Source organism: Myodes glareolus, chromosome 7, assembly GCF_982192425.1.
Source record: "Myodes glareolus chromosome 7, mMyoGla1.1, whole genome shotgun sequence".
NCBI lineage: Eukaryota > Metazoa > Chordata > Mammalia > Rodentia > Cricetidae > Myodes > Myodes glareolus.
Genome location: NC_142032.1, coordinates 71,946,016 through 71,973,498, shown reverse-complemented (window position 1 = coordinate 71,973,498; position 27,483 = coordinate 71,946,016). Strand labels below are relative to the sequence as shown.

The 27,483-nt window shown below is 48.1% G+C and overlaps 1 protein-coding gene across 4 annotated transcripts in view; it reads right to left on the bottom strand.

Moving 5' to 3' along the window:
* The window catches only part of Chst15 (carbohydrate sulfotransferase 15), an 85,053-nt gene that overhangs the window by 30,778 nt on the left and 26,792 nt on the right, over positions 1-27,483 (bottom strand). For all 4 annotated transcript variants that reach the window (XM_087908347.1, XM_087908344.1, XM_087908346.1 and 1 more), the window contains exons 2-4: positions 5,741-6,739; positions 4,644-4,983; positions 2,192-2,338 (exon numbers count right to left, since the gene is read on the bottom strand). In XM_087908347.1, the coding sequence (XP_087764473.1) occupies positions 2,192-2,338; positions 4,644-4,983; positions 5,741-6,286 (1,033 nt within the window). In that variant the 5' untranslated portion in view covers positions 6,287-6,739. The remainder of the gene's footprint in view (positions 1-2,191; positions 2,339-4,643; positions 4,984-5,740; positions 6,740-27,483) is intronic.

The window sequence follows — 27,483 nt, the reverse complement described above, 5'->3', positions numbered from 1 at the left end:
ATGAAATGCAAGTAGAGAATATAACCTCAAATTGGCACAAATTCTGCCAGATCTCAAAAGGGAGCTGGTTCTAAAACCATGCAGGCATTGGTCCATCTTCCCACCTGTCTGTCCACCCAGCCTTCATCCACCCAGTAAGCACCCGTTTGACATGAGATTCATGCACCACATTGTCTTGGCACAGGAGACTGATGAGGCTAATGAGGGAAACAAGACTGGCATAGACAGTCTCCTCTGAGAGGTGACCTAAAGGTCAAGAAGCCATCGGCCACTAAGGGAGTGGACAGGGACAAGTCCATCCTGCAGGCAGGGCAGGGCCTTTCAGCATCCCCAGCCCCACAGAACCTGACTGCTTTAGTTCTGAGTCCCAGAATGTCTCTTCTGCCAGAAGCTGCTAAGAAGAAGGGCCTCCTCTGACCCAGGGCCCTTCTCCCAAGCTGAGGTGACCCTTTGACCTCTGCCAAGGCCTTCATTGGCGGGGGGGAGTTGAAAAGGGCTGAGTCACATTCCAGGGCTGGGGGAAGCAGGATCCTAAGCTGGTCTGGCAACCCCATCTTATAGACCTGTAGGCTGGGATGCAAACAAAGCCCCGAAGTGGCATAGAGCTGGCTGGTGACAGGGAGAGCCAGATGCCAGCTTGTCATCTGCTTCTCCACACTGCCTGTCACACCAAGAGGCTATCCTAAGACATAGCACCAAACCTGGCTTGGAGTAAATATCAATGTAGTATTTTTATTTCTTGTTCTTTTTGAAATAGAGCAGTGACTATAAATAGGAACCCAAACGAAGGCTTTCCTTTCTCATTCATTTTCTAAGTCTGTTTCTTGGCTTTGGTAGGAATATTTTTAGCTCTTTCATAGAACCTGAGATTTTCCCAGAGGCATATGGTATGGGAGTCTCAGTAAAATATTAATTAGACTTATTAAATAGGGTGTTTGCACCCGAGTTGAAAATTAAAAAAAAAAACTAACAGCCTATTCATACCGTAGGTATGCGCATAAAGTACATACCCAATGGATCCAGAGATTTTACTTATGAATTTAAAAAAAATGTCTATCCATCCATCAGCCCAGGCTTTGGTAGATGCCATAATCTCCCCCCACAGAGGCAGGAACAGGGTCCTCATGCAAGTAGCTGGTCACAATCCATCCTGCTCACCCAGAGATTCATTTGGTTTAGAGAATCAAAATGTAATGGATCCAGGAACACAAAATAGATCATTGCCTCAGGGAACCAATTTAAGTGAAATGTATGATTCAATTTCTCCTTTCCAGAAGGCGTTGGAGATAAACGCCTCATCCCAAGCTAAATCTGATGAAAAGAGTTCTGTCCGATGAAAGGAGTCTAGCATCTAAGGCACAGAGTTGGGGCTGGAGGTGGCAATGCCCTGCTGTGTGCTGTCATTTGGGCTTCAGGTACTCTCACCATCTGAAAGGCTAAAGCGAGGAAGCTGTGGGGAGACAACTATGCTCATTTGATTAGCTGCAGTAATCATTTCATTAAGGGTACGTACCAAAATGTGCACATCTAAATAGAAACAAAATTTATTTTTTTTTGATTTCAACAAAACATTCTTGCAAATTTTTACATGAAGCAATCTCAGTTTGTTTCGTCTCCCATCGCTGTGTTTGTTTGGCTTTGCTTGGTTTTGCTTTGTTGAGACAAGCTCTTGCGAAAGAGCCAAGGCAAGCCTCAAACTCAAGATTCTCCTGCCTCCACGTCCTGAGCACATGCCACTCTGACAGCTTCATTGTGAATGCTCAAAGGCTCTTGGGTTGCACAGCAACTCACCCCAGAGGCTGTGCAGAGCTCTGCTAAGTGTCCTTCCCACAGTCCTCGTGTTCAGTGGGGGACTCCCCAGAAGGCTAAGCCCGACCAGGGCACTGTGGGAAGAAGTAAAGCGCTCCTGCCCAGGATAAGGAGCAACAAAGACATGGCAACTTCCTTAAAGTCATTTCAGCCATCCTTGAGTCTGCACAGAATAAGCAAGCGGATTAAGTGCTTTTGCTGTATAGCAGTGGTACAGATGGTGTGACTGTTTCACCTGGGGTAAGAGTAACAGCCACGTGGGGAAGGGATTCACCTGTAAATGCTCTGCAGGTGAGTCAGAGCTGGGCCCAGGACATGAACCAGGACCCCAAGGAGGCAGATTCTACCAGCTCCCCTGAAGCCGCACAGGAGCTGTACCTACCAATGATGATTTTGTTCATCTTGCTCTGGTCTTCTGCAGAGGCAGCCTGCAGTCCTTGATGGATCTGGTGTGCAGCCAAGTCAAAGAGGTCCAGGTAATCTTCCACAGGGTAGCGGTCTCGTAGTCCATCCCTTAGGCGGACAATTCCTGCAGGAACCAAGAAGTGAGTTACTGGCCGAGTGGTGGTGGCGAATGCGTTTAATCCCAAAACTAGGGAGGCGAAGGCAGGTGGATCTCTGTGACTTTGAAGCCAGCCTGGTCTACAAAGAGAGCTCCAAGATAGCTAGGGCTACACAGAGAAACCCTATCTCAAAAAGGCAAAACAAAACAATTTTTTAAAAAATCTGAGTTACCAAAGATAACACTGTCACTGATAGGGTGGTGGCCTCCTGAAATATGACCAGAGAGGGAGGAAAAGGCCAAGGGTACCTAACTTTAGCAGCAAAAGGCTTGGTGCAGGTAAGTTTCCGGAGGAGGCACAAGGGAGTGGGATGGCGAGCTCTGTCAACTGCCTGCCTGCTTCAGCACACACACGCCTCACAAGGTGAAAGGTACCACCACTGCTGCGCAGTGGCCACTTAAAAGAGGTCATGCCTACTCAAGAGGTAGAAAGGGGGACATGTGGAGGGCTAGAGTTGAGAACTGACTCATATTTTTACCAAAAGAGACTAAAGCAGACATGCAACAGTGGTGCCTAGGATTTAAGAGGCATGCCAAACATGAAGAAGGACAAAAGAAAGGGAGCAAGGAAGCAGCCTCCTGTCGCCTGCATAGTGCCTCTTTCTTCAGTGCCCCATGGTATCAGATGCTCTAATACGGATGCATTCCATCGAGCACCCTGCTACTTGCCCGCACAGTAGGGTGAACTGATAGTGCCCTGGATGGACAAGGGTTATGGCATCAGCTACACATATCTGAAACTTGTTCCCTGCCTTTAACTTGCCTGGAAACATTTAAAAACATGCACTGCCTAGTGTCACAGCTACCAAAGTTACTGGAAAGTAGGAAGAAAACAGTTCTGGCCAAATTAGCCAAAGATTCAAGGTGATATTGAATATTAGCAGCAGAAGCATGCTCTGTCCTTCCCTCCTTCCGGCCGGGGGAAAGGGGGAGCTGGTTCTCTTTAGGGGGAACACGGGCTGTGGTGGGAGAGTATGTGTTCATACACAAATACATCAAATGCCTTAGGAAGAGGGACCTTGGCTACTCAGCAGCTACTGCTGATAAACCACTCCTGAAGAAATAACAAAAGGAGAAAGTCAAACATTTGTCAGGAAAAGTTAGTCTAAGGAAAACATCTTAAGATTCTCTTCTAGTGACCTGGGTCCTTTATATGGAAACTACCCTCGTGGCCCGCCCAGACTTTGGCAGACAACAGGCCATGTATCACCCATTAGCTTGAGTGACCAAATGTCTCCTGGCAGAAGAGAAAGGTTATGAACAGGAAACAGTGACCAAGGGCCACAGGGTGCTGGGGCTGGGTGGAGTAGAAACCAGCCTACAAGGAGGGACAGAGCAGGCGGGGTCCACAGTCAACCTTGGTGACCAGGGGCAATATGTGTTCCCACTGCATTTCAAACACATGAGGTAGAGAGGGCAGATCCCACAGTTGAGGTCAGAAGCTGTGTCTCCTCCAGGTGTGGTGGCTTCAGTAAAGCAATCCAGAGCTGGGTGCCAGACACTCTGTTCCTGGCAAACATTGATCCCTGCTAAGTGTGTGTGCTAAAGTTCTCCGGGACAACTAAAACTCTCAGGAACACACACACACACACACACACACACACACACACACACCACCACCACCACCACCAACAACAACAACAACACCAGCAACAGCAACAAATTCTGCATCAGCCCCTTGCCCTGCACACACCTAGCATGCAGCCAGTGCTCACTAGGTGTGTCTTTGCCTGTGAAATGCAGCTATGGTCTGAGTGTATCCCCCAGAGGCCCATGTGCTGGAAACTTGGTAAGGCTGGGATGCTGAGGGTCATGGAACCCTTTAAAAAGTAGAGCACGGCAGAAGGTGATTCGCTTCCCGGAGCTCTGCCTGGAAATTTTAATGCTGCTCTCTTGGAGTGACTTTGTTCCTGAGAGAGGTTTACTATCACGCCAGGCCCCACCATGAACTTGGCCTCTGCTGCATACGGCTCGTCACATTTTCCTTTCTCTGCCATCTTGTAATGCAGTCAGCGACCTCTCAACAGGACATCAACAACATGCTTTTGGGAACCCCTGGAACCATGAACTAAATGCATTTCTTTCTTTCTAAGTTACCCAAATGCTGGTGCTTTGTTGTTACGCCACAAAACAGATTACCGTGACTGCCTACTGACAAGGACCACGTCTCTGAATCTCGGTACGTCTTCTCTTCAGAACCTCACGGGCATCCCTCACCAGTCACGACATGCATCCATGGAATGACTAAGAGAAAACGAGATCCAACACTCACCAAAGCGCTTCCGGGTCCACCAGTGGGGTTCCTTGATGGCTGAGAATTTCACTTCTGGATGCAGCCGGAGGCGATCGTAAAGGTCAGTAGTGCCACACTTGGGTTGTCCGATGATATAGAAGTGTGGCAGGCAGCGCAGGCGGAAGTGCTTGCCATGCACATGCGACAAGTGGCCCCAGAAGACTTTCCGGAGGGCATCGAAGGTAGAGCGGAAGCGCTTGGAATAGAGCACGTAGGAGTTGGTCAGGTAGGGGTCAGTGGTGTTCCTCCCAGAGAATTCCTCGTACCAACAGGGACTCTTGCTGTTCGGAAGGAATTTATTGGGGATTACAGAGAACATCTGCAATCAAAGAAAGAAGGAGACAGATACAATGAAGGCAAACAATCAGCAACAACATGTTCTAAACTAGGAGACATAGTAACCCACACATGTAAGGCCAGCACTCGGGAGGCAGAGACAGGTAGGTCTTTGTGAGTTCAAGGCCAGCCTGGTCTACAGACCGAGTTCCTGGACAGCCAAGCTACATAGAGAGACCCTGTCTGGAAAACAAAACAAATCTAAGGGATGGGGCCGAGGAAGTGGCTCAGCAGTTAGTGTATACTGCTCTGTCAGATCAGAGTTGAGTTTCCAGCCCCTACATGGGGCAGCTCACAACCACCTATAACTCCAGCTCCAGGGCATTTGACTTCCACTCTGGCTTCCAGGGGCACCTGTCCTCACATGCCCATATACCTACACAGGTACACACATGGCACGTGACAAAAAAATTAATATTCATTTTTTAAAAATACTAAATGATGGTTGAAGCGACTTTAACCACCCTATTCCAGGCAAGAAGTACCCAAAGGCAATGATGAAAAGAGATGGCCTTAAATATCTCTGGTACGGCCATTCGAGACAGCAGATTCCCTCCTTGGCATGCCATAGCATAACCACACACTGCTATCTAATCCCAGAGGCTGTCAAATTATCGTTACTTTAGACACCTAGGAAATGTCTGTCCCATTCCAGCTGTGCCCCCTAAGATGGTGATGGAGAAGGAAGAAGCAACCATTCTTCAAAAGCCAATCATCAATAATGGCACGAGGCTACTCACATGCAATTCTTGCCTCTTGAGATCTTGTAAGTCTGGGAGCTGCCTGGTCGTAAACTCAATCCTGGAAGCGATGCTGTCAATAATTAGCTTAATGCTCGGATAGTCCTTCACATAGGAGATGTTATTTATAGAAGGTTGGTAGTGGTGCTCTTTCATGTCACTGGGGTTCTCACTGTCCATCAAGCTGGGGTTGCTAGGGAAACTCCCGTAATGGAAAGGAGATGAAATCAGAAGCTCCTGGTGAGCCCCAGAAAGGAGATAAGAAGCCATCACCAAGGTCATGATTATCAATCCAAAGACCAAGCTACATCGCTTCCCCTTCTTGAAGCGCAAAAAACCACCCCAGTTCTCATTGCCCTCAGTCCTCACTTCGAGAACAGCAAGCAAGTTCATCTGCCTACTGTCCACACGAAACAGAATTTTGTTTTCCCCTTTGCAAGCGGGGCACGCTTGATGACCGTGATGGGGGCCTCCTTGGCAGGAAGCTTGCTGCTTGTGTGTGTCCTCGGGAAACAACTGGATGCAGCAATTGATGCAGTGCCTCATGGTACAGCCCTTGGACGGCCTGCTTAGAGAGCCATGGACCAGCCCTCAAGGAGTTTGCTGGAAAAATTTAAGGATATCCTGTGATGACCAAGGATGGTAAAAAGGCACAAGCAACAGAAACAAATGCAAAAGAGAGCAGACACCAACGCACTAGAGAACGAGGCACATTCTTTGGTTCAAATACGGAGGTCAATACAAAAAAAAAAGCAAATCCCAGTCGTCTGTTCTGCACCAGCCATGCAACACTGAAACAGCCGCAGGTTTGGAAGCAATTCTGCTTGTGCTTCAGGTTTTTCCCAGGGCACCAAAGAAAGTTGGAGTGGCATCCGTGGAGAGCATGGGGCCACACTGGAGATTAGAAGACATCATGGGATCCTCATTGATGGGTAGACTGGCATTCCTCCGGAATGTTTTCTCTTGGTGGGGAGCAGACTCTTAGGAACGGCAGGTGACCTACACATAAAAAAAGACAAGTTGTGTTGCATTGTGTGGTAACTATGACAGTACAGGAGTTGCTTCCCAGAGAAGGGCAGATGTTTAGCTGTCTCTTCTGCCTGTCCATTTCAACCATACTTACTTGTTCGTAAGCAAGTCACAGATCACACAAGGTAAATAGAGATGTTTGGGGTCTTTGTGCTTGAAATTAGGGTTCATTCTCTGTCACCAAATGTGACCCCAAACACCACACTTAGCATGGCTGATACACCCTTCAGGACCTCTGCCTTCAGGACATCTGAGCTACGACATCCCAGTATCCCAAGCTTGTGTAACTACAGTCAGATTCATGCACAATCGGTTTCTTAGCTAGGCTTCCGCTGCTAGAATGAAACACCAAGGCCAAAAGCAACTTGGAGTAGAGAAGATCATTTCATCCTTTACTTCTCCATCACAGTCCATCACTGAAAGAAGTCCGGGCAGGAACTCAAGGCAGGAATATGGGGCAAGAACTGAAGCAGAGGCCGTGGGGAAAAAAAACAAAAACAAAAAACAAAACAAAACAAAACAACAACAAAAAACACTGCTTACTGGCTTGCTCCTTGTGGCTTGCTCAGTCTGCTTTCTTACACAACTCAGGACCAACAGACCAAGGGTGGCACCACTCACAGTGAGCTGGCCCACGTAGGCCATTCATTAAGCAAGAAACTACCCTAAAAACATGCCCACAGGCCAATCTGATGAAGGAGTTTTCTCAATTGAGGTTTCTCATCCCAGTTAACTGTAGCTTTTGACAAGTTAAAAGAGAGAGAGAAAAAGAGAGAGAGAGAGAGAGAGAGAGAGAGAGAGAGAGGGACCCAAGGATCCAAGACCATCAGTGATTTCCAATTTGAGGCATGAATCAAAACACCATTTTTACCTCAATGACAAATGTGAGGCGTGTAAGGAGGGGGATGGGAATGGCGGGGGAACGCGGAGGGAGGCAGCCTGTCTCCTCACAGCTTCTTCAACTCTTCCCCCCCCCACACACACACAGCTTAAGAAGCAAAAGTTAATGAAAATTTAGCAACAATGAAATGATCGTCTTCTTCAGTCAAGTGTATCACATTTAAAAAAAAAGAAAAGAAAGAAAGAACACCATCTGACTTCAAGTTATTAGGCAATTAAATCCAATGTACAGGATTCCCCCGAGTCACGTAACACTTCGGACCCTGAAGGCATTTTTCATTTTCATCATCCGGGGAAGATGTGATTCTTAAAAATCCATTAACGTAATGCCATGGCGGTAAAGTGTATTTTTTCCCCAAATGACACTTCTTTGGAGATGTCATTAAAGGAGCAACAGATGAAAGAACCTCAGTTGATTTCTAGCCGCCATAAACGACGCCACCCCCAAAACTGGCTGTGAGACCTTAAGCTGTTCAACCTCTCTGAGTTCTCATGTCTTCAGCAGTAAAATGAGAATAATAACAGTGTTTCCTTATATCTTTTTTTATTTATTTATTTTGGTTTCTCGAGACAGGGTTTCTCTGTACCTTTGGAGCCTGTCCTGCAACTAGCTCTTATAAACCAGGCTGGTCTCAAACTCAGAGATCCATCTGCCTCTGCTTCCCGAGTGCTGGTATTAAAGGTGTGCACCACCAACCCCCGGCCCTTGTAACTTTTTTAAGACGCGACATTAATTAATGTGTGTCAAGCGTTTTTATAGGCCTGACATGTACTCAGGGACCCAGGAAATTCACAACATGATAACAACATCATCATTGGCCACACTGCCATCTTTAATTGCCAGTGAGTTCTAAAAGCAAGTGATACGCAGCAGTCCCAGATGGGACACCTGAGCCACATTCTTTCTCCTTGATTACCCAAGGGTCGTGAGCTCGCATCCCATTGTACTTGTATACACCTAAGCAATCCTCTGTCCCCAGAGAAGTGGCATTAACCAAGCCTTCATTACAGACTCTACATATTGGCTAGAGATCTGAACAGCCACCACCCTGAAGTAGAAACCTTCATGTCACTTGGATCCAAAGCCCGTGTTTTCTTGAAATATGTTGGCACCAAGTGGTGTTTCTTCCACCCACAGAGTGCCCTGCATGCTGCCAGCATTGGTGCAGATTCACAGGAGCGGAGAGCTGGACAGATTCTATACAGCTCACCACAGCGGCACTCTGTGGACCTTTAGTATGAAAATGAGCCTTTGTGAATCTCCACGGCCAGGAATATAATAAACAAAAGCTGCATTGTGAAGACCTGGGGGGGGGGGGTGGCTCCACGGATAACTCACTTGCTATGGGAGCATGACAACCTGAGTTCAGATCCCCAGGATCCACATCAAAGCCAGACACCTCAACCCGCACTCTGTTTTGTGGGAGATGGAAGACAGAGGCAAGAGAATTGGCAGAAGTTGGGAGGCTAACTAGGCTGGTATATGCATCCGTGACCAAGAAAGACTGCCTCAAACAACGTGGGAAACAAAGAATGACATGTGAGGTCATCTGACCACATACATATCATGTCATGTGCCCCAAATTCACACACACACACACACACACACACACACACACACACACACACACACCACATTGGTCAAGGAATTATCACTATAACCAGGAGGTCACATTGAGATGTGCTAGTCTAAGGGATCAGAGTCAGGCAGAGCCTGGGACAGCCAGAGGAACATACTTGAGGAGCGTGGGAGGAGATGCCCTGGGACCAAGCTGGGTCCCTCTCCTCCCTTAGGGCAGCTAGCAGAGCGTACTGGGAGCCTCTGCTTCCAGCCTTGCTCCGTCACCCCTGACCCATTGCTTGGTACAAACAATTCTTCTAAATAAAGAAACAAAAGGGCAAGATCCCTCCTTGGGAACTCCATCCCTGAAGCCAAGAAAACATTTTTTTTTTTCACTTGTCAAAGACAGGGCCAAGGCAGGGTTTAAAATGAGGTTCCAAGCAGGGACTCAGTGGGAGGATGTTCACACCCTTCTATCTCACTGCTGGTTTAAAAAAAAGAAAACCAAACATGGACTTTGAAGCCACAAAACAAGAATGTACATCATTAGGATCCAGCAGAATAGGCAGAACATTTCTAACCAAGAGGTAAGCTATCTTATTTCAAGCAAAGTAAATAAAGTTTAGGAATGAGGAAAGCTGATAAAGTTAATGAGGGTGGATGGGACAGAGGACAGGCTCCAACATGCCTAGTGTTCCTCTGCCTCCAGCCAGGCAAACCATTCCAAGACTGATTTCCTACTCATTAAACGACCAAGGAGATTACTCCCCAAAACACCGTAACATCGTGTGTTCTAATTTCATTCATTCACTAATTCAGTACACAGTTTCTGAAGGCCAACTGTGTGCTGGGTACATCCTAGGGTGGAGACCAGAAGTCAATATAAGATGTAGTATGTAGGTACATGTGCACAGACACGTATAGTTAGTATTTGGTCTCAGCTCCCCTCCCCCAGCACGGAGCTAATGGCGCTAGGAACCACTGGGAGCTTCAAGATGGGGAGTGGTCTTCTAAAAGCCCGAGCCTCGGTTAAAAACTTAAATTTTCAGGTAGGAGGAAGTTGAACTGAAGACCGAATCCCCGGTGACAGATGATGTAATAAATCTCCCTGATGTCCTAAGACCTCTGCCCAAACTCAAAACCACAGGGACCTGAGGGCTTCGGGATTGATGAGCACACAGAGGTGGGTGAAGACAGGCATCGTGAGTACTCTTCCCTGTGCCTGACTGGCTGTGTTCCTGCTGACCAGTCCACATTCCCCTGATAAACTGCTGCTGGGGCCCTTCCTGGAGAGCAAGGCATTCCTCCAGGGACTTACTGAAACCACTCGGGAAATCCTAGGAACTTTTGCCACTGTGTTCAATTCGGACAAGTGTCGGTGTTGGGAACCCCACACTCATGACAGAGAAGGGAAGTGGAGCCGTCTCTTGGGAATGAGCCCTCAGACACCAGGCGTTGGGTGCGGACCTTGAATGGCAAGGGTCCAGGACGGTGTCACAAAACTGAAGAAGTGGTTGGAATTGGTAACACTTCTGGAGGAAGGGGACAGTGAGCATTTCTTCAAGAAAAAGATATGAAACTGTCTTATTTTTACAAGGATTCTTTTTCGTGTTTTTCTTGTTATTGTTTGCTGTTTGTTGTGGTTTACCAAAACCATACAGACACTCTATCATTTGTGAACTACATCTCAGCAGAGTTGATGAAGACCCATCCTGGGACCAGGTAACGGGATCACTGGTGCCTTAAGCGCAGGGTGTGGACCTTTATTGCCTCTGGACAAGCCAGTCCCTGGGTGGACAGGAAAGGTGCAGAGGGGACCCCAAGAGAGGTCTCTCTCCACCTAAGCTGGCTTTTACTCCATCTTGGCCAGGGGTGCTGCCAGGGCATCGAGCTGGAAAGGAAATCACAGTTCACATGATAATCGCAGGCACCAATAAGAGCCACTAATCTCCCAAACGGTGAAACCATGAGAAAACACTGTTCAGTGCCACAACGCAGGGCCTGGACTAGATAATTCCTCCCAGCACAGGCTGTCCCGCACTATAGGATACACAAGGCGTTCAACAGCATCCTTAGTCTCCACGTCTAGGTACTGAGATAGGGCAGGCAAAACCAGGTCCAGACACAGGCAAAGGTCCCCTTGGGGGCACAATCTCCCCCAGATGGAGCCTGTCTTAGAGGAAGGCATTCAATGCACACTGAAGAGAGACAGTGACTTCAGAGGTGCCGCTGTGTGAAGCCTGAGGGACAGGAAAAAGCCTGGTTTTATAGAAATGGAGGAAGCAAGGGAGGGGGACACTCTGAAGGAAATCAAAGCCCCTGAGAACTAGCTGTGGGTAGATCCTTGGGGACTTGCCCTGGCTTGGAGAAGGTAGCAACCACATTGGGGAAGAAGTAGAGATTGGCTTCTATGTGCCCTGAAGACTAGAATCAGAGGTGATATTGGCCCAAGTGCATAAAGAGAGGCATGCTACATAGTCTTTCCCAAGGCTCTCCATGAGCTGTGTAGCTATTAAATAACACAGTTCAATGTGGGGGGGGGGGATCCAATTCACGTGCCTGGACGAGAAGGAGAACAGATTGCTATCCCGTCCCTTCGCAGGCGTTTCCCATACACCACAGGTGATCCCAGTAAACAGCCACTCAGAAACTTAACACTCAGGTGTGCTTCCTTCAGAAACAGGTAATACATTCCACCCGCACTTCGCCTGGCTGGAATGCCAGTGCTCGGTGCCAACCGTCTCAGGTTAGACAGGGCTCTCGGTGCCTTCATTCATGTAGTAAACCAGGGGACTCAGGGATACATTACAGCTCTGCCACCTCCCAGGCAGAGCTCCACGCTGTGCCCCGTGGATGCGGACCAAAAGTGTGGGAACCCGGTGATACTGTGAGATCAGATAACTGGTCCCCAAATAGAAAGCATTCAATTACCCAGCCTTTGCTTGGATGCCCCCTATTAACCTATGTACCCCAGGCATCATTAGCAGACCATTTATAACAAAATTGTAATTGAGAGACCCAGAAATACCACTTTAGATTAAGTAATTGAATGCCCCTCAGTGAAAGATCGATAAAGGGCATCCAATTTCACCCTAGGAAAAACTTATTAAATTATTGTAGCTAGAAGCTGATAGAGCAGAAGAAAGATGTATGAAACTTCAAAGGAGATCTGGATGGACCTCAATAAATAGCTTCATTTAGCCAAAACATTCATGTCTGCCCTCTGGGGGGGAGAGAGGGGAAAGTAGCTAATTACATGATTTTACTTTTATGTTTTAAGGGGAGACTTTTCGAGGGGTCTTAATTAACCTTTTCCTAAAACACAAAGCCTTCTTCCGGTTAGTATGTCTAAATGCTGACATCTCTCTTTGGGCTTTGTATATGAAAATACTCTTTTTGTCAAGGAATATTAATCAGTAAGTGGAGGAAGGAATTTTTTTGAGTCAGCCCAAAGATATGAAGAGACTAGCTAGACCAGAAGGAAGGCTGACAGAGTTCTGTACAAACAATAACCTGTGTGTGTGTGTGTGTATCTGTTTGTGTGTCTGTGTGTGTATCTTTGTGTTTGTCTGTGTGTGTGTCTGTGTGTGTGCGTGTGTGTGTCTGTGTGTGTATCTGTTTGTGTGTCTGTGTGTGTGTCTGTGTGTCTGTGTGTGTATCTGTTTGTGTGTCTGTGTGTGTGTCTGTGTGTGTATCTGTGTGTGTGTCTGTGTGTGTGTCTGTGTGTCTGTGTGTGTATCTGTGTGTCTGTGTGTGTGTATCTGTGTGTGTGTCTGTGTGTGTGTCTGTGTGTGTGTATCTGTGTATCTGTGTGTCTGTGTGTGTGTGTCTGTGTGTGTGTGTGTGTATGTCTGTGTGTTGGCAACAGATGTCATCATCAATTGCTCTCCTCATTATTTCCTGAGCTAGTGCCTCTCCCTGACCCTGGAGTTCACCAATTTAGCTAAACTAGCTGACATACAAGGCCCAGGGATCCTCCACATGCATGCTATGCGTGTAAGCACAGGCCCTTATCTTGTACAGTAACTGCTTGACCAATTTAGCCATCTCTCAGATTCCAGAGTCAATCTTACACCTAAAGTTTTACAGTCAATTAACAGAACGGATTCGCTCCTCGCCTTGACGTTCAGCATCCTCTAGCATTGTAGAAAACACATCGTGATCTGGTGAATAAGGATTCCAAGCTCTTGTCTACCAAGGGACCTCAGACAAGTGACTTACCTGGGCCTCTGCATTTCCACATGGCAGACGGTCAGGCATAGACCACTCACAGCTTTGGAGTTAAGAGCCTGAATGTTGGGGCCAAATTGCTTGGGTTTGACCTTGACAAGACATTCAATCTCTCTCCTCTTTGTTTTCTTGAATAAGAAGTGAGACCAATCAAAAGACCGATAGACTACCACTGCCATGAGCATCAAGTGAACTAACGTTTGCAACATACTTATGAGGGTGACCCATCATAAACAATAAACGTCAGTAAACATTGCATATACATAATGCTGGCCCACAGTAACACTGATTCTAATTACTATTCATAAATATTACTTAGGACAGATTGTATTACTTGGCCCTATTTATTATTCCTCCCTGTAGTCACATTCATATCACAAGAATGACTTAGTGCTTTACAATAAAGTAGACTACTTCCTTACCCTTCAACTTGAGTCAGGTGGCCTACTTTAGCCAATAGAATGAAGTAGAAGAGACCACATGCCAGTCTTAAGCCACGTTGAAAAGGCACAGGGTGTGCCTATTCATCCAACTGGCTTCTTTGCTGTCATCACAAGAAGAACATGGTTGAGTCACTAGAAGGATGGCAGAGCCCAGGACAACACAGAAGAGCTGGAACTCAACTGGCCCAGCCATCCATCCAGAAGCCATGTTCTGAGTTTCTCATCACGTAGTAAAAGCTAACCAATAGGGTGCTACAGGTGATGAGCCGCCAGGGCTACAAAGATCAGCTGCAACAACTGTGTGTTACAAGCTGCATGAAGCCGGTGTCTGAGTAAAGCTTAGGAGAGCACAACACAGCCAAAGCAGCCCGCCAGGGATCCAGCTAATCATGGAGTCGACTCTTGCTCTGAAAGCCTCTCTTCTCCCCACACCAGAAGGAGGCAATGCCACAGCAATGCTGGAAGCCAGAAGGAAGCTCTTCCCGTGTTAGGCCACAACTGCCCCCACACACCAAACAAGCTTCTGGCGAATCTGTGTGTATGACAGACATGGCTCTTTTGTTTCAGTTATCTGGACAACTGACCCCACTCGCCAACAGGATGTCCAGCCCTTCCATCTAGCCTCTTTGACGGTTTTGTCGTTTATCACCATGTCCTCTCCCCTAGCAAGTCCTTGTTGTAATCTGACCCTGATAGGTTCCCTGCCAAATTTCATCTTTCCTGGTGCCTGGAGCCTCCTATCAGTGCTTCGTCTGCAAGTATTCCCTGACCACGGTCATCAGGCTCTTCCTGGCTGGCCCCAAGTGTGTATCACCCTTACCACAGGAGTTTTTGCTTAATCTACAGCTGGCACACAGCAAACTTCCGTAAGTAAAACACAGTCTTTTCATCACTGGATAAAGCCTCAAGCCCTCACTCCAGGGCTACCTGCTTTCAACACACTTATAATTCTATGCCTAGCTGTCCAACTTCACCATCCGCATCCAATGTGAGGTCACGGATTTCAAGAAGAGGCAGACGGCAGCCCAATTTCCAGAACCATGCCTGCCCTTAAATGTTTGGAGGAAACTAGGAAGATGGCTGCAACAGAGAGAAACCCACAGGGGACACCTAGAACTTCTCCTGAAGGGTCATTTACAATGGGAAATCTCTAGCATATCTTGAAGACGATAGTGGGTATACTCAGAGCGTAGGTGAACCCATGCACTCCAGAGTTATCGGCCAGGCAGTACAAGCCTAAAGGCACCTGCTCACCAAGCCTTGCCTTCTATCGAGGGAACAGGTGCAGCATGGTTCTTTGCTTCCCAAGAACACGTAGCTCGTAAGAGACAGATTCAGCAAGAGAGTCAAAGGCCTGGCACCCCACCTTCATTGTTTGAACCTCCACAGAGGGCCACCCTGATTTCAGACTACTATCTAGCTTAGCCTCAAGTGGTCAGCAGCTCAGCCAGACCCATAGTTCACTCCTCTCTTTCCTGGTCCCTTCAAGAGTCTGCCTAAAGATCAGCGTCTCTGTCTCACAGGGGCTCTGCACAGGGAGGGGAGGAAGGCACTACCCAAAGCAAAGGAGATGAAGTAGGACATTGTCAAACTTTCTCTGAATGCATTGTTGGCTCGGGGTCTGGTGCCACGTGCCCTGCACAGAGAAGGAGCCGCAGGAAGTCAAGAACCTTGGGCCAGGTGCTGGCTGAAGGAGGAGGAAGAGGCAGGGCTGGGTGCATCGGCACATCTGAGACCACAGAAACACAAAAATGACCTTTCAAAGCAGACAGGTCCAGGAACCCACCTATACAAGTCCCTTCTCACTCCTGCAGGAGACAGGCCAGGTTCCGTGAGACTGGCCAGATTGTAGGAATGCTCTCGAGGCTGAGTACCCAGTTGCAGCTTCCTTGTGTGTTTCGAAGGAGGGCTGTGTTTCCAAACTTTAAAGTCTCAAGTAAGTACCCTCTCAGAATGGCAGGGAGCTGCTGGGTAGCGAGGGTCCTAAGCCAAACTCCCTCCATCTCTCAAACCAGACTCAAATGCCAAGTGTCATCATGAACTGTGGCCTCTCTCTGGCCCTTAGCTTTCCCGTATGAGAGCCATAGTCTGGGGACTTCCCCTTTGAGCTTTAACACTTTCAGACATAGGACCTGAAATTGATTTCTCTTTAACAAAACCTGCCATCATCACTTCTGCCTTTTGCGACTGCTCTGTCACTAGTTTTGAGAAAATATTTAAAAGCCAGCACAGCTCTTGCTTTATTAGTTTCCACAGAACCATTCTTAAAGCTTCGCCATGCATTTTCTCCCAAGAGCAGACCACCCTTCCCACCCCAGCCCCATTTGTCCGTCGCGAGGTATCAACTACTTGCACCATGCTCAAAGCCTGAATTTGCTGGGGCTATGAATGTGGGGGCCCCACAGTCCAGAGCTCAGGAGTATCCAGCTAACTCTAGAACAGACTCTGGGGACTCCAGAAACATGATCACCTGCCTGCTACAACGGTTCAGCCCCATTACAGGAATAGCCCCAACCCCCACCTGGTGCCTGGCAAACTGCAAAAGACACACCTTCGCTTAGGGGCTGGAGACACACTAACATCAGTGACAATGCGTAGAGCGACAGTCCCTGACAGCAGGGACAGGTGGGTGGGTGGGTCCGTCCATCTGCTCCAGCTCTGACCAAGTCAAAGACAGCCAGATGCCCCGTCTCGTCAATAGTCGTGACATATCAGGTTTGCTTCACAAAGGCGTAGTGGGCAAGGGGCTTCCAATATGCTCACACGGCAGGTGCCGCCGGGTGATTTCCACGTGCAGAAAGAACGCTAAAGGTCTGTGTGACATAGCAGGCAATTTTCTGTTTCTGAGCCCAGCGTGTCTGGAGGGCGATGATTTTCAAGCACTCATTCTATTATTTCGAGTGGTAATTCAAATCATCAGGGCACTAGAGCTTCCACTCAAGCCGGGCTAGTAAACTGTCTGCGGCATTCCACTCAGACGCAGCCTACAGGGTCCGAGCTTCGTGCTTCGCTTTGGAGCCCGCCCACCAAAATAGCTCTGGGGAACATAGGGACTGTGGCCTTTGGACATAACTCCCAAGGGAGCATGTAGATTCAGGGTTCCCAAGGAGCCCAGAAACAGTGAAAGAAAGAAACAAATACTGGTACAGGGTCAGTCATGTGTGGAAGGGCACATACAACCATTCTTTTTTGGGGGGGAAGGGGATTGGATTGAGGGTTTCTCTGTAGTTTTGGAGCCTGTCCTGGAACTAGCTCTTATAGACCAAGCTGACCTCAAACTCACAGAGATCCACCTGCCTCTGACTCCCGAGTGCTGGGATTAAAGGCGTGTGCCTCCACCATCCAGCTCCAACCATTCTTAACTCCCCAAGGCCAGCATGCGGATCCTCAAAGTCCATGTGGAAAACTGAGGCACAGCATGTTTAGACACATACCCAGAGCCACACAGCTAGCCAGCAGCTATGTTCCCTAGAGCTATTTTGGTGAGCAGGCCCTGAAGCAATGCATGAAGTTTGGTTACTATAGGTTGCCCCTGAGTGGAGTAACAGACCGTGATTAGAAAGCCACGGGTCTGTTTGACTGGAAAGTCTGAGACCTTTGACCTTTACCACTCGATGAAGCTGCCACCAACAGAGGCTGGCAGGGTGGCATGTCAGCCAACACCTAATTGGCCAGTCTGGATTTGAGACTACTAAGGCAAGGCAGCCAGGCTAGATGTGAGCTGCACAGAAGCGTGGGGACCAGTGATGCTCACTTCTGAAGAGCACGGGCCTCCCATTGGGTGGGTACTCGGTAAATACTCCCACCTTAGTGACAGGAGAAAACTCCAGGATGCTCCACTGAGTTCCTAGGAATGCTCCAGAACAGGTCTTCTGCAGCTTGGTAACAAGAGCAACACCAGGGAACACCGACCTGTGTCAATACACCAACCTAGCGCTGCTGTGGATGTTCAGGTTTCGATGTTCTGATAATATTAGAGGCAAGAGGCGTAACCGCTATCCCCACGGTCCAGGTGGCTCGGCTACGACACTCATGCCATATACTTCCTGCTTGGTGTGACTCACAGAGACAGCAGAGAACGTGGGCCTGAAGACGAAGCGTCTAAGGACCCAAGAATCTGCACTGGGCACCAACCACAACGTTTATATCAATAGTCGTGTGACCGCAGACAAACTCCCTCATCACGGAGACCCTCATCCTCTTCTAAAAGTAGAAATGGAAGGCATCACATTGCCGAACAGGCCCAATAGTCTCAAGAATTCAGGTGTTTGAGAGCCAGTTATTCTTCTTCTTGCCTGGCTGTGAGCTTTCAGCATGTGCCGCCCCAAACCGTAACGACTGGGGACAGTGACATTCCTGCAGGCAAGGGCAATTTGGGCTCTCATGTGGCTGGAGTACAAAGTAGTTGAGCAGTGGCTTGTAGTCACCCTCCAACCACTTCCCCCAATACAACGGGGGGAATGAATGAAAGATAATGTGCCCAGGGAGGGAGGGGGAGAAAGAAAGAAGGAAGAGAGAGAGAGAGAGAGAGAGACCCCAAAGGAAATAGATGACCCTGTCCACCTTTGGATCCCTAGATCCTCCTTGTCCACTCTGCCAGACTCTGGGAAGAGGGGAGAAGATCCTGAGTAGCAGGAAGGACCAGCCCAGATGTCCTTCACGGGGTCTCTCATAGAACAGAACTCACACACTGAGCACAGAATGTGAATAATGATCTCGCAAATGCACAGCCGAGCCCTGGAATGAATAAATTAGAGGCAGCACAATTGAAAGGGGGAGCAGCTGTGAGCTCCCCACCAGATGGCCTCCCTGATCTGAATACTTTTAAATATTGTTTTATGTTCAACGATAAGCAAAAGAAGAGTCTGGTTAACCCTTGAGTGGGGAGAACCTCCTGAAATACTTCAGTGGGACCTCTTTCTTCTTGACAGAAAGAGCATGCAACCCATCTGACAGTGTCTTCCAGACGGTTTTCCAAGGTGACGCTGGACGTAGCATGCATGACCTGTCCCCAACAGACCAGCCCTTACCAGGTGTGGCCAGAGGCAAGCAAGTATAGCCTCTGGAGACCTCTAAAATGCGAGGAGCTGCTCGCACCTGGGGGTACAAGGCACTTGCATGACAAATGCAAGAGCCCATGTTTAGAATATTTAAATTTTAACATCATTTTAAGACTAAGTGGTAGCCAAGTACATGATCAAATGAGAAGTCATGCTCCCTTTCACCGTTGGGGGACCGTGGAAGGCCGCCTGGTAGGCACTGGCTGGTCCTATGCCAAGGACCCACTGAAATCCTCATCTACTGACCACTCACAATGCTCCAGGTGAAGTGTAGCCCCTCTGCAGTACCAAAAGAAGGGAATCAGAGGTCTCGGGCAGAGCCTACTCTAAAAAAGTCACAGCAGGAGGCAGATCTAGACACAGCAGAAGCCCCAACTGGCCCTCTCTCCATTGAGCATGGAGATGCATACATCCCCTACCAATCAGTTTCCAGGAGTGACCGAGGGTGGAGCTTGGGGCACTTGGCCTCACGCTTGCACAGCTCCATCTGGCTTGGATGTTCACTTAGATCAAATTTTCCTCTTGCAACTACAATAGCAGTTAAGAAATAATGAACATTAAGCAACAGAGCAAGGACAAAGAGAAACAGGCTGGAACCACGCCCTTGGCTTCAGTTTCCCCCCCTTGCACTTAAATACATGCACTCCTTGCTGTCCTCACTTGACAGGTAAACAAGGGATGGAGATGAGGCCTGAGGCTAGGGATTATCAAACTAAAGGGTTGGGTGCAAAGAACAGCAGAAGCCAGTTAACACCCAGATTTACTTTAACCCCTCATTTCTCAAGTATCTTTGTTATTAACATTCCCCCACTAGCCACAGCATGAGGCTCAACCGTTGTCCTTCCTGTCATTATTGCCATTGCCATCATCATCACCATCATCATCCTCCTCCTCCTCCTCCTCCTCATCATCATCAGTTGAATTCCCACTTGACTGAGAATGATGTACTTGAGGACCATCCCAGAAAGGACGCTGTCTCTTGCCTTCTCTGTCACAATGATGGGATACCCAACAGCAGACCACAGAACTCCCCAGAGTGAATGTAGATCTTTATGAATACGCACACAAGTCAAAAGCAGAAGCCCAATTCAGCTCTGGAAGACGCTGTTCCATGAGTTACTCACTCATAGCTAAGGAGCCGTGAACAGAGATGTCCTTGCCTGTGGCTCCACGTGACTGTATGGTCCATGAGATGGACAGGTAGGTACACTCTGGTGTAAAGAGAAACGTGGAGGAAAGTATTAAAAAAAACGAGGCTCCAAAACCGAGAAGTACTAACACAGCCCACGTCTGGACCGCATCCATCTCTTCCTGGCTGTGTGTCCCCAGGCCAAATGCTTTACAATTCTGGGCTTGTTTGCTTCCCTTCAGCATAGAGAAAATTGCAGCAGGAAATGCTGGAGGATTAATGGGATCATCCAAGCAAAATGCTTCCTTGATGCCGCCAGAGTTTGAAAATCCCTGCCGTGACCACCTCCCCCATCCTGTCATGGCTTTCTCCTTTCCCTAGATCTGCAAAGATTTCAGCCAGCAATAGTAACTTTGGTCTGGTGTCAGAAGCCCCAGCCATGCCTGAATGATGCCCGAATTCTTAAGGCAGAAGACTAGCAGGGTGAGAACAATCCCATACAGAGAGGCCCTCACCCTCAAGTGCATCAAAGCCAACATAGGAACCCCAGAACACTGGGCCCACCAGACCTGATTTCTGCAACCTCGACTCAAACCTAGAATCTAAATTTCCAACATCTGTAAAGTAGGTCAACCAAGGATTTATTTATAGACCCAAGACACTAAACATAGATATGCTGTCTATATCAGAAGGGGGACCTCACCCCATGGGTTATTAGTCACACAATTTAAAAGTTCCTGATAGACCATGAATTTTGCTTTTTGTTTGTTTGTTTTTGTTTTCATTAATTTCTCCCCAAGTCTCCATAGCTGAAGCTGAGGAGGTAAGCATCAATGCTCTGACAAGGGTAAGTTCTCCAAGAATCCTGGTGTCTGCCAGGTGCTGCTGCGACACACTGGAATCACGACTGTCTGTGGCTGTCTGCAACCAGCATGTCAAGGACATCACTAGCTGGGGGGTCACTGCCACTCACAACTATGTGAGACCAGGTGAGAGCACGGGGAGACTGTAACAAAGCACATGAAGCCAGCTGGCTGGCCCCAGAACTGCTGTGTCCTCAGCTCTATGTAAACAAGTTAATAAAAAAAAAAAAAAAGGAGGGGGGGAGAGAAAGCACTTATTCAAAAAATAATCAGTGCGTTTTGGCACAAGCACAGACTCCCACAAAGCAAATGATGTGTGATATGAGAAATCTGTAACCTCCGAATTAACTACAGAAGAGTGCAAAGTCACACACAGAGACCTGGGCATGTATACCCTGTCCTGTGAAGTAGGGTTTATTCTCAGAGATCAAACTTCCTCCTGGACTTAAAAGCAAGAGTCAAAAGGGAAAGAATCTTGCAACTAACTTCCCACCAAGTGACTGCTCTGGTCTCTGTCTGAAAAACAAACATCTCACTGAACATTTCCCAGTCCTTGGGTCCATTCAGCGCTAGTAGCGATGTCTGTCAAGGGCCTGCGTGATACACTTGCAAAAGCGCAGCAGGCTGAGAAGCTGACATGAGACTTGACTTGGAGTACTAGGTGCTTCGGGATGAGCTGAGCAGGCCTGTTTGGGCTTTGTGGTACTTGCAGGACAGTGGACACCCAAGGTGAGGCAGCAACCACACCAACCGTGTGGCCCTGGAGAAATAGCTGCCTCCAGTCCTTCCTCCATCATCAGGCTGGTACCCAGAGTCACTGGCTGCTCCATTACTGCATCATGGGAAGAATTAAAAGAGAAACCAAACTCCACCTGTCCACAACCATCTTTTTGTCCTGTCTGCCTCTATGTCCCAGTCTGTGCCTTCCTCAGCCTCTGGCCAGTACCTCTTTCCAAATACCACTGGTCCCACTGGCCCATCAATGCAGTCCATGCTGTAGGCCTGAACCAAAGCTTCTCCCTGACTAGACCCTTGCCCCTCAAGCCCCTTCCGCTGGGCATCCCTGCGGGTGTCTGAGAGCACCCACCTCAATTACTGGCTGATGTGCTCGGTGCAGAGGGGAGAGCCTCTGTTCACTTTCAAAAACGTGTCCCATAGGAAGGACACCAGAAAAGGACACGGGACACATCAGCATGCGTCAAAACCCCATGCAGCCACAAGTAAACATTCCTGATAAATGCTCCAATTTTTATATCTAAAATAGAACTTTAAATTCTGCCTCTCTGGGATTAGTGTCTGTCACTGAAAATGCATTTCCTGGTATCTTGCTGGTGGAGGTTGTCACTAATATGGGGATGTGTGGGAGGCTGACCCTGGCCTGGAGAGCTTCTGATGCCCACACCTCATTCTGCAGGGGACTGTGAACAGGGGACGGTAAAGGCCCCAGGACCTGGCACTCCTGCCAACCCCAGTACGCCTCTCTGCCCTTCTAAATTAGCTTTCACACTTCAGAAAACAACAGAATGATACGTCTTGGTAAATTATGATTCTGATCTGTGTGCAGAAGTTCTGTTTTCTCCATTTTCCTTTGTTTTGCCCCATTTTCAGCTCTAACACCCCCGTCAGGCAAATTTTCTGAATGTATTCAGACCACACCATTTTTTTTTTTTAAAACCACACGCCATAAAATCCCAGGTGCTGAGCTCAGGACAAAAGAAGTGTGCGTGGGAGGGGGGGTCCCTCCTCCCTGTGGACATTTCATTCCTTTCCCATAAAGGGAATTTGGAAGTATTTCAAAAACATCGAGAATTCAGAGAACTAAAACCCCTAATTACCCTGCTTCTCCTGTCTCTCTCCTGGGCTGTGGCTCCCTCAGCTGCTTTTCTCCATTCTACACTTCGGGAAAGGCAGGTTACATAATGGATCTGCTGGGGCTTATGTGGGGAGGCAAGTCCTGGAGTTCAATAGATACCCTACTAGAGAGGGCTGAGGTCAGGACTCCCCTTCAGCATGGGGAGAGTTAGAGGTGTCCCTATTAGAGAGGGCTGAGGTCAGGACTCCCCTCCAGCATGGGAAGAGTTGGAGGTGTCCCTACTAGAAAGTGCTGAGGTCAGGACTCCCCTTCAGCACGGGGAAAGCTGGAGGTGTCCCTACTAACTAGAGAGGGCTGAGGTCAGGACTCCCCTCCAGCATGGGGAAAGTTGGAGGTGTACCTACTAGGGAGGGCTGAGGTCAGGACTCCCCTTCAGCATAGGGAAAGTTGGAGGTGTCCCTACTAGAGAGGGCTGAGGTCAGGACTCTCCTCCAGCATGGGAAGAGTGGGAGGTGTCCCTAGTAGAGGGTGATGAAGTTGAGCATGGGAAGAGTTGGAGGTGCACATAAGAGAAATGGGGGACTTAGGAGTAGCCCAGCAGGGCTGGGACTAGCTCTGCTGTCTCTGTCTTGCCTCAGGACACGATTTCTCCGACCTCCTCACCACTCCGACTCCCCCTTTTATGAAACGGTCACAGAGCAATCCTAGTGACCTTCTCAATGTTCCCAAACTAGGATAGTTTCCACTCTTCCATATCAATACAATCAGCAGATGACCTAACCAGACAGAGTTTGATTGACAGTTTTCCTGGGATTTTCACATCCAAACACTTGCTGCAGGGGATCGTGAATGGAACCCAAATATTGCTCCCCACACCAGCCCACAGCATTCATTTCACAATTTATAAAAGACCTGGACACATTTCCTTTCATGAAGGGGAACCCCAACTTAGGCCAAGCATCCCCATACTGGAGGGGTAGGTCTGGGCCAAGAGCCTGTTCTCTCCCTGTACGCCACACTGCTCCCTCATCAACCAAAGCCCAACCCTATCATGTCTTTCTAAGACAACAGGTTTTTCGGTGTTCCCAGGACTGTGTAGTGCCTGCCCCAGGCTCAGCCTCCTTTTTTGTCCCACACATTAGCCTCTCTCTAACACAATCCCCTTAGGTTCTGACCCACCCCAAAGGGGCTTTGCACCTGAAGGAGGAGAGGGCTACCTGCAGATCCCAAAGTAACTGGCTGGCCTTCTCAGAACATCAGTGAGTACAGCCTCCAGTCCCAGGTAACCAGGCACTCCCAGACGCTGCACTCCACAAACACACATGTCAAAGAACACGCCTGAGGACTGTTCGTATCAGGACTGTCGTAGCAGCATATTTCAAGCCTCCTTAGAACCATCTCTGGAGATCACAAAAGAAGAGGAATCATTTTCAGACACAGCATGCAGCGCTTGCCTGTTCTTCTCTATGGATGGTTCCTGGCCTACCATTTTTGTTCACATCATTTATTGAAATCAAGGGCAGATTTCAGACTTCTTCAGCCCAATTTTTCTCAGTTATCAGTACCAAGGAAGGAAGCAGAGAAGGGCAAGCCTCTGTCCCGGGCCCTAAGATTGTGCAATCCAAGTGGTCGCCAAGGCCACTGGGCAGGGGTAACTAGAGGACAGTCTTAATTAATGTGTGTGTGTGTGTGTGTGTGTGTGTGTGTGTGTGTGTGTGTGTGTGTATGTATGTCTGTACTGTGGATACACCCATGCAGAGGCCCAAGGAAAACACTGAATGTTTTCCTCTATTGAAAACCACGGAACTGTTTGAGACAGGGCTTCTCACTAAACACAAAAATCATTGCTCATGGGGCTGGAGAAATGGCTCAGCAGTTAAGAGCATTGCCTGCTCTTCCAAAGGTCCTGAGTTCAATTCCCAGCAACCACATGGTGGCTCACAACCATCTGAAATGAGATCTGATGCCCTCTTCTGGCCTGCAGGCAGACGCACAGACAGAATATTGTATACATAATAAGTAAGTAAATAAATAATTTTAAAAAACCATAGCTCATGAGCCTGGCTGGCCAGCTGCTCCTGGGCCCACCACCCTTCAGTACTGGGGTTATAGGACAGGCGTCCTTGACTTCTATGAGCTTTTACAGCAAGTGGCCTTATTCGCTAAGCCAGCCCCCAGCCCCTTCATCTCCATTTTAACTGGAGGAGCGGAAATGAGGTTAGTGATGAGGACCTGTGTCCTTGTAACTCTCCCTCTGCTCCCCACTGCTCAGCACACAAACCACTCCACACGGAGTCAGTGCTCTGCCAGCCCCTGTATTTTCCTCTGGGCCCCTGCTCCTCAGAAGGTGAGAACTTGAGCCAGATATTCCCAGAATTGCCTGTGGAATCGCCCATATGTTCATTTTTTGCTTCAGTTACTTCACTAATTGAGGCAAAGGTGCTGAGAGTTTTGACATTAAGTATCTGAGTAATTGCCTGGTTGCCTCTTTTCACTTCCTGTGCTTCGACAGAGCCTTCCGCGGCCCTTTGAAAACGCAACTCTATTTGGGGAGAAGAGAGGCAAACTTCCGTTTCTAACTCACTTTCCCAAAGTGTTTGATGCCTTAAGCTTGGAGTTATAAGTCAACCGCCTGAGAAAAATTCAACTGTCTGCTTCTCAGGCTTGAAAACAAGCCTTAGCCTGGGTTTCAAGCTGGGACAAAACTGTCACAATCCATGGAAAGCGCTGAGTGAGAAGCCCAGTGTCCTACGGCTGCCAGACTACCATAACTGTTTTTTCCACCGCTATTCCCATCGCCATTTCTATAGTCTGTGTTTAGTGACATGGGGTTGTGTCTGTTGTCTGGTCTGGGTCATAACACACAGGTTATAGAGACAGGCTTCTCTCTTGTCTCTTCTAGAAACCAGATTCCTTGAAATGCTTCAGATATGAACCAGGGAAAGGTGAAACCATTTTCATGTCCTCTCTATGTCAGCCATGAAAAGTATCATTACATTCTTATTTTAAAAAACGTTCTTCAGTACACCTTAATATCCCTGCTCCCAAATGAGGGAAAAAAAAAATCAGAGAAAAAGTCTACTTTTAAAAGGAGACCTTTTCTTGTGAATGGCTCTAAAGTGTTTGATTTTAATAAAAAACACAAATTAAAAATGATAAAAACAGATCTTTTTTATTTTAGCATGCTCTGCTTTTTGGGCCCCGAGTACACAAAGAAAGTGTAGCAAGATGATCCATGCCAGAGAGTATCAGAGCACGCCTGCCTGGGCATGTATCCCTGGACGCGCTGCCACAGGCACAGCGGGACAGGACGAGGCAGATTCAACACCAGCCTCTGCCATGCAGAAGCACGGACCTCCAATCCCACCTCCAGGCCATCTCAAGGGGACCATTAGTCTGTGCTTTGCACTCAGTAAGCAGGCTGTAAATGCCTACGCTCCAACATCCCATTGAGTCCCCAACAGACAGTTCAGGCTCAACTGTATCCTGCAGTCTTAGCCCTCTTACAAACCAGCGACTCATAACCAGGAAGCACTAATCTTGCATAGTTCAAGTTTATCCCAGAAATTTTCAGGGCTCCCTCCTCACTGGCAGCAGGGAACAGTGGACTAGAAGCAGAGATACAATGTCAGGGTAATACAGAAGAATCCATCAGGACTGGCCATGGGGATTTCAGAAGGGGTAAGGCCTGGCCTTCACTGTGACAACACATACAGGTCACCGAGCATGAGAGGGTGACACAGTAGAGCACCATGCAGGGTCTGTAGCCTGGAGAAGGCTGAAGGGGATTGGGGACCCACGCTGACAGTTTGAGGTACTAGAAACATACATCTCTGGATTTAAACAGAGAGGCAGGCACCGGTGCACAAACTGGAGCCGCGCTCCTTCACAAGCTCCCTGTAGGGAACACATGCACTCAGAGGTCAATCTGAAAACGGCATGTGCCCAGGTGACCAACTTGTCCTCACGAGAGCAGAGTCCAATCTTCTGTCTTTCTTGTCCAAAGGACTGAGTCATCAGGATTTAGAAATCAGTGTGCATTAAATGCAGAATATACCAACATCAAGAAGTCACCCCAAACAAGTATTCCCCTGAATTTGAAGTCCAGCTATTGCTCCCTCTAATTGTAAGACTTTGGACAAGTGGCCATGCCTGCTTCCCCAAGGCACCTGGAAATGGTGACGTGGCCACCATGCTCCAGGAGAAAGTAACTAGGATCGCTGGGGGACGCTCTGTAAAGAAAAAAATCAAAAAGTCAATGAAATGAACAAATCTAATCCCAGAGTGACAAATAATGTCTGTTCTCGTTCACGTGATATCTGGATTTTTATATAGATTAAGCAAACTATGCCTTAAAGATATGACATGAAAGTAGACTCAAAACTGTCTAGGGCAACAGAAGGGACTAAGAATGGGGAGAGGTGAGACAAGGGAGTAGGGGATACGGGCATATGTTCAGCATACAGTGTGTACCGGTATGAAAATGGCCTAAGGAACATAGCTCCACATACAACATTTTACATCAAAGATTCAAAAGTAAACAAACACCCAGCTTGGGGGTGGGAGGAGGGGCAGGCTGCAGGATGCATTCTCTAGAGGCGGGAAGATACCTGGGGAGAAGTGACAGGAAGAACAAGGTCCCAACTTTACCAGAGTTCCCCCTTTTTGGACAATGAACACAATGGGCAGGACCCCCACAGCCAACCAGAGCCCAA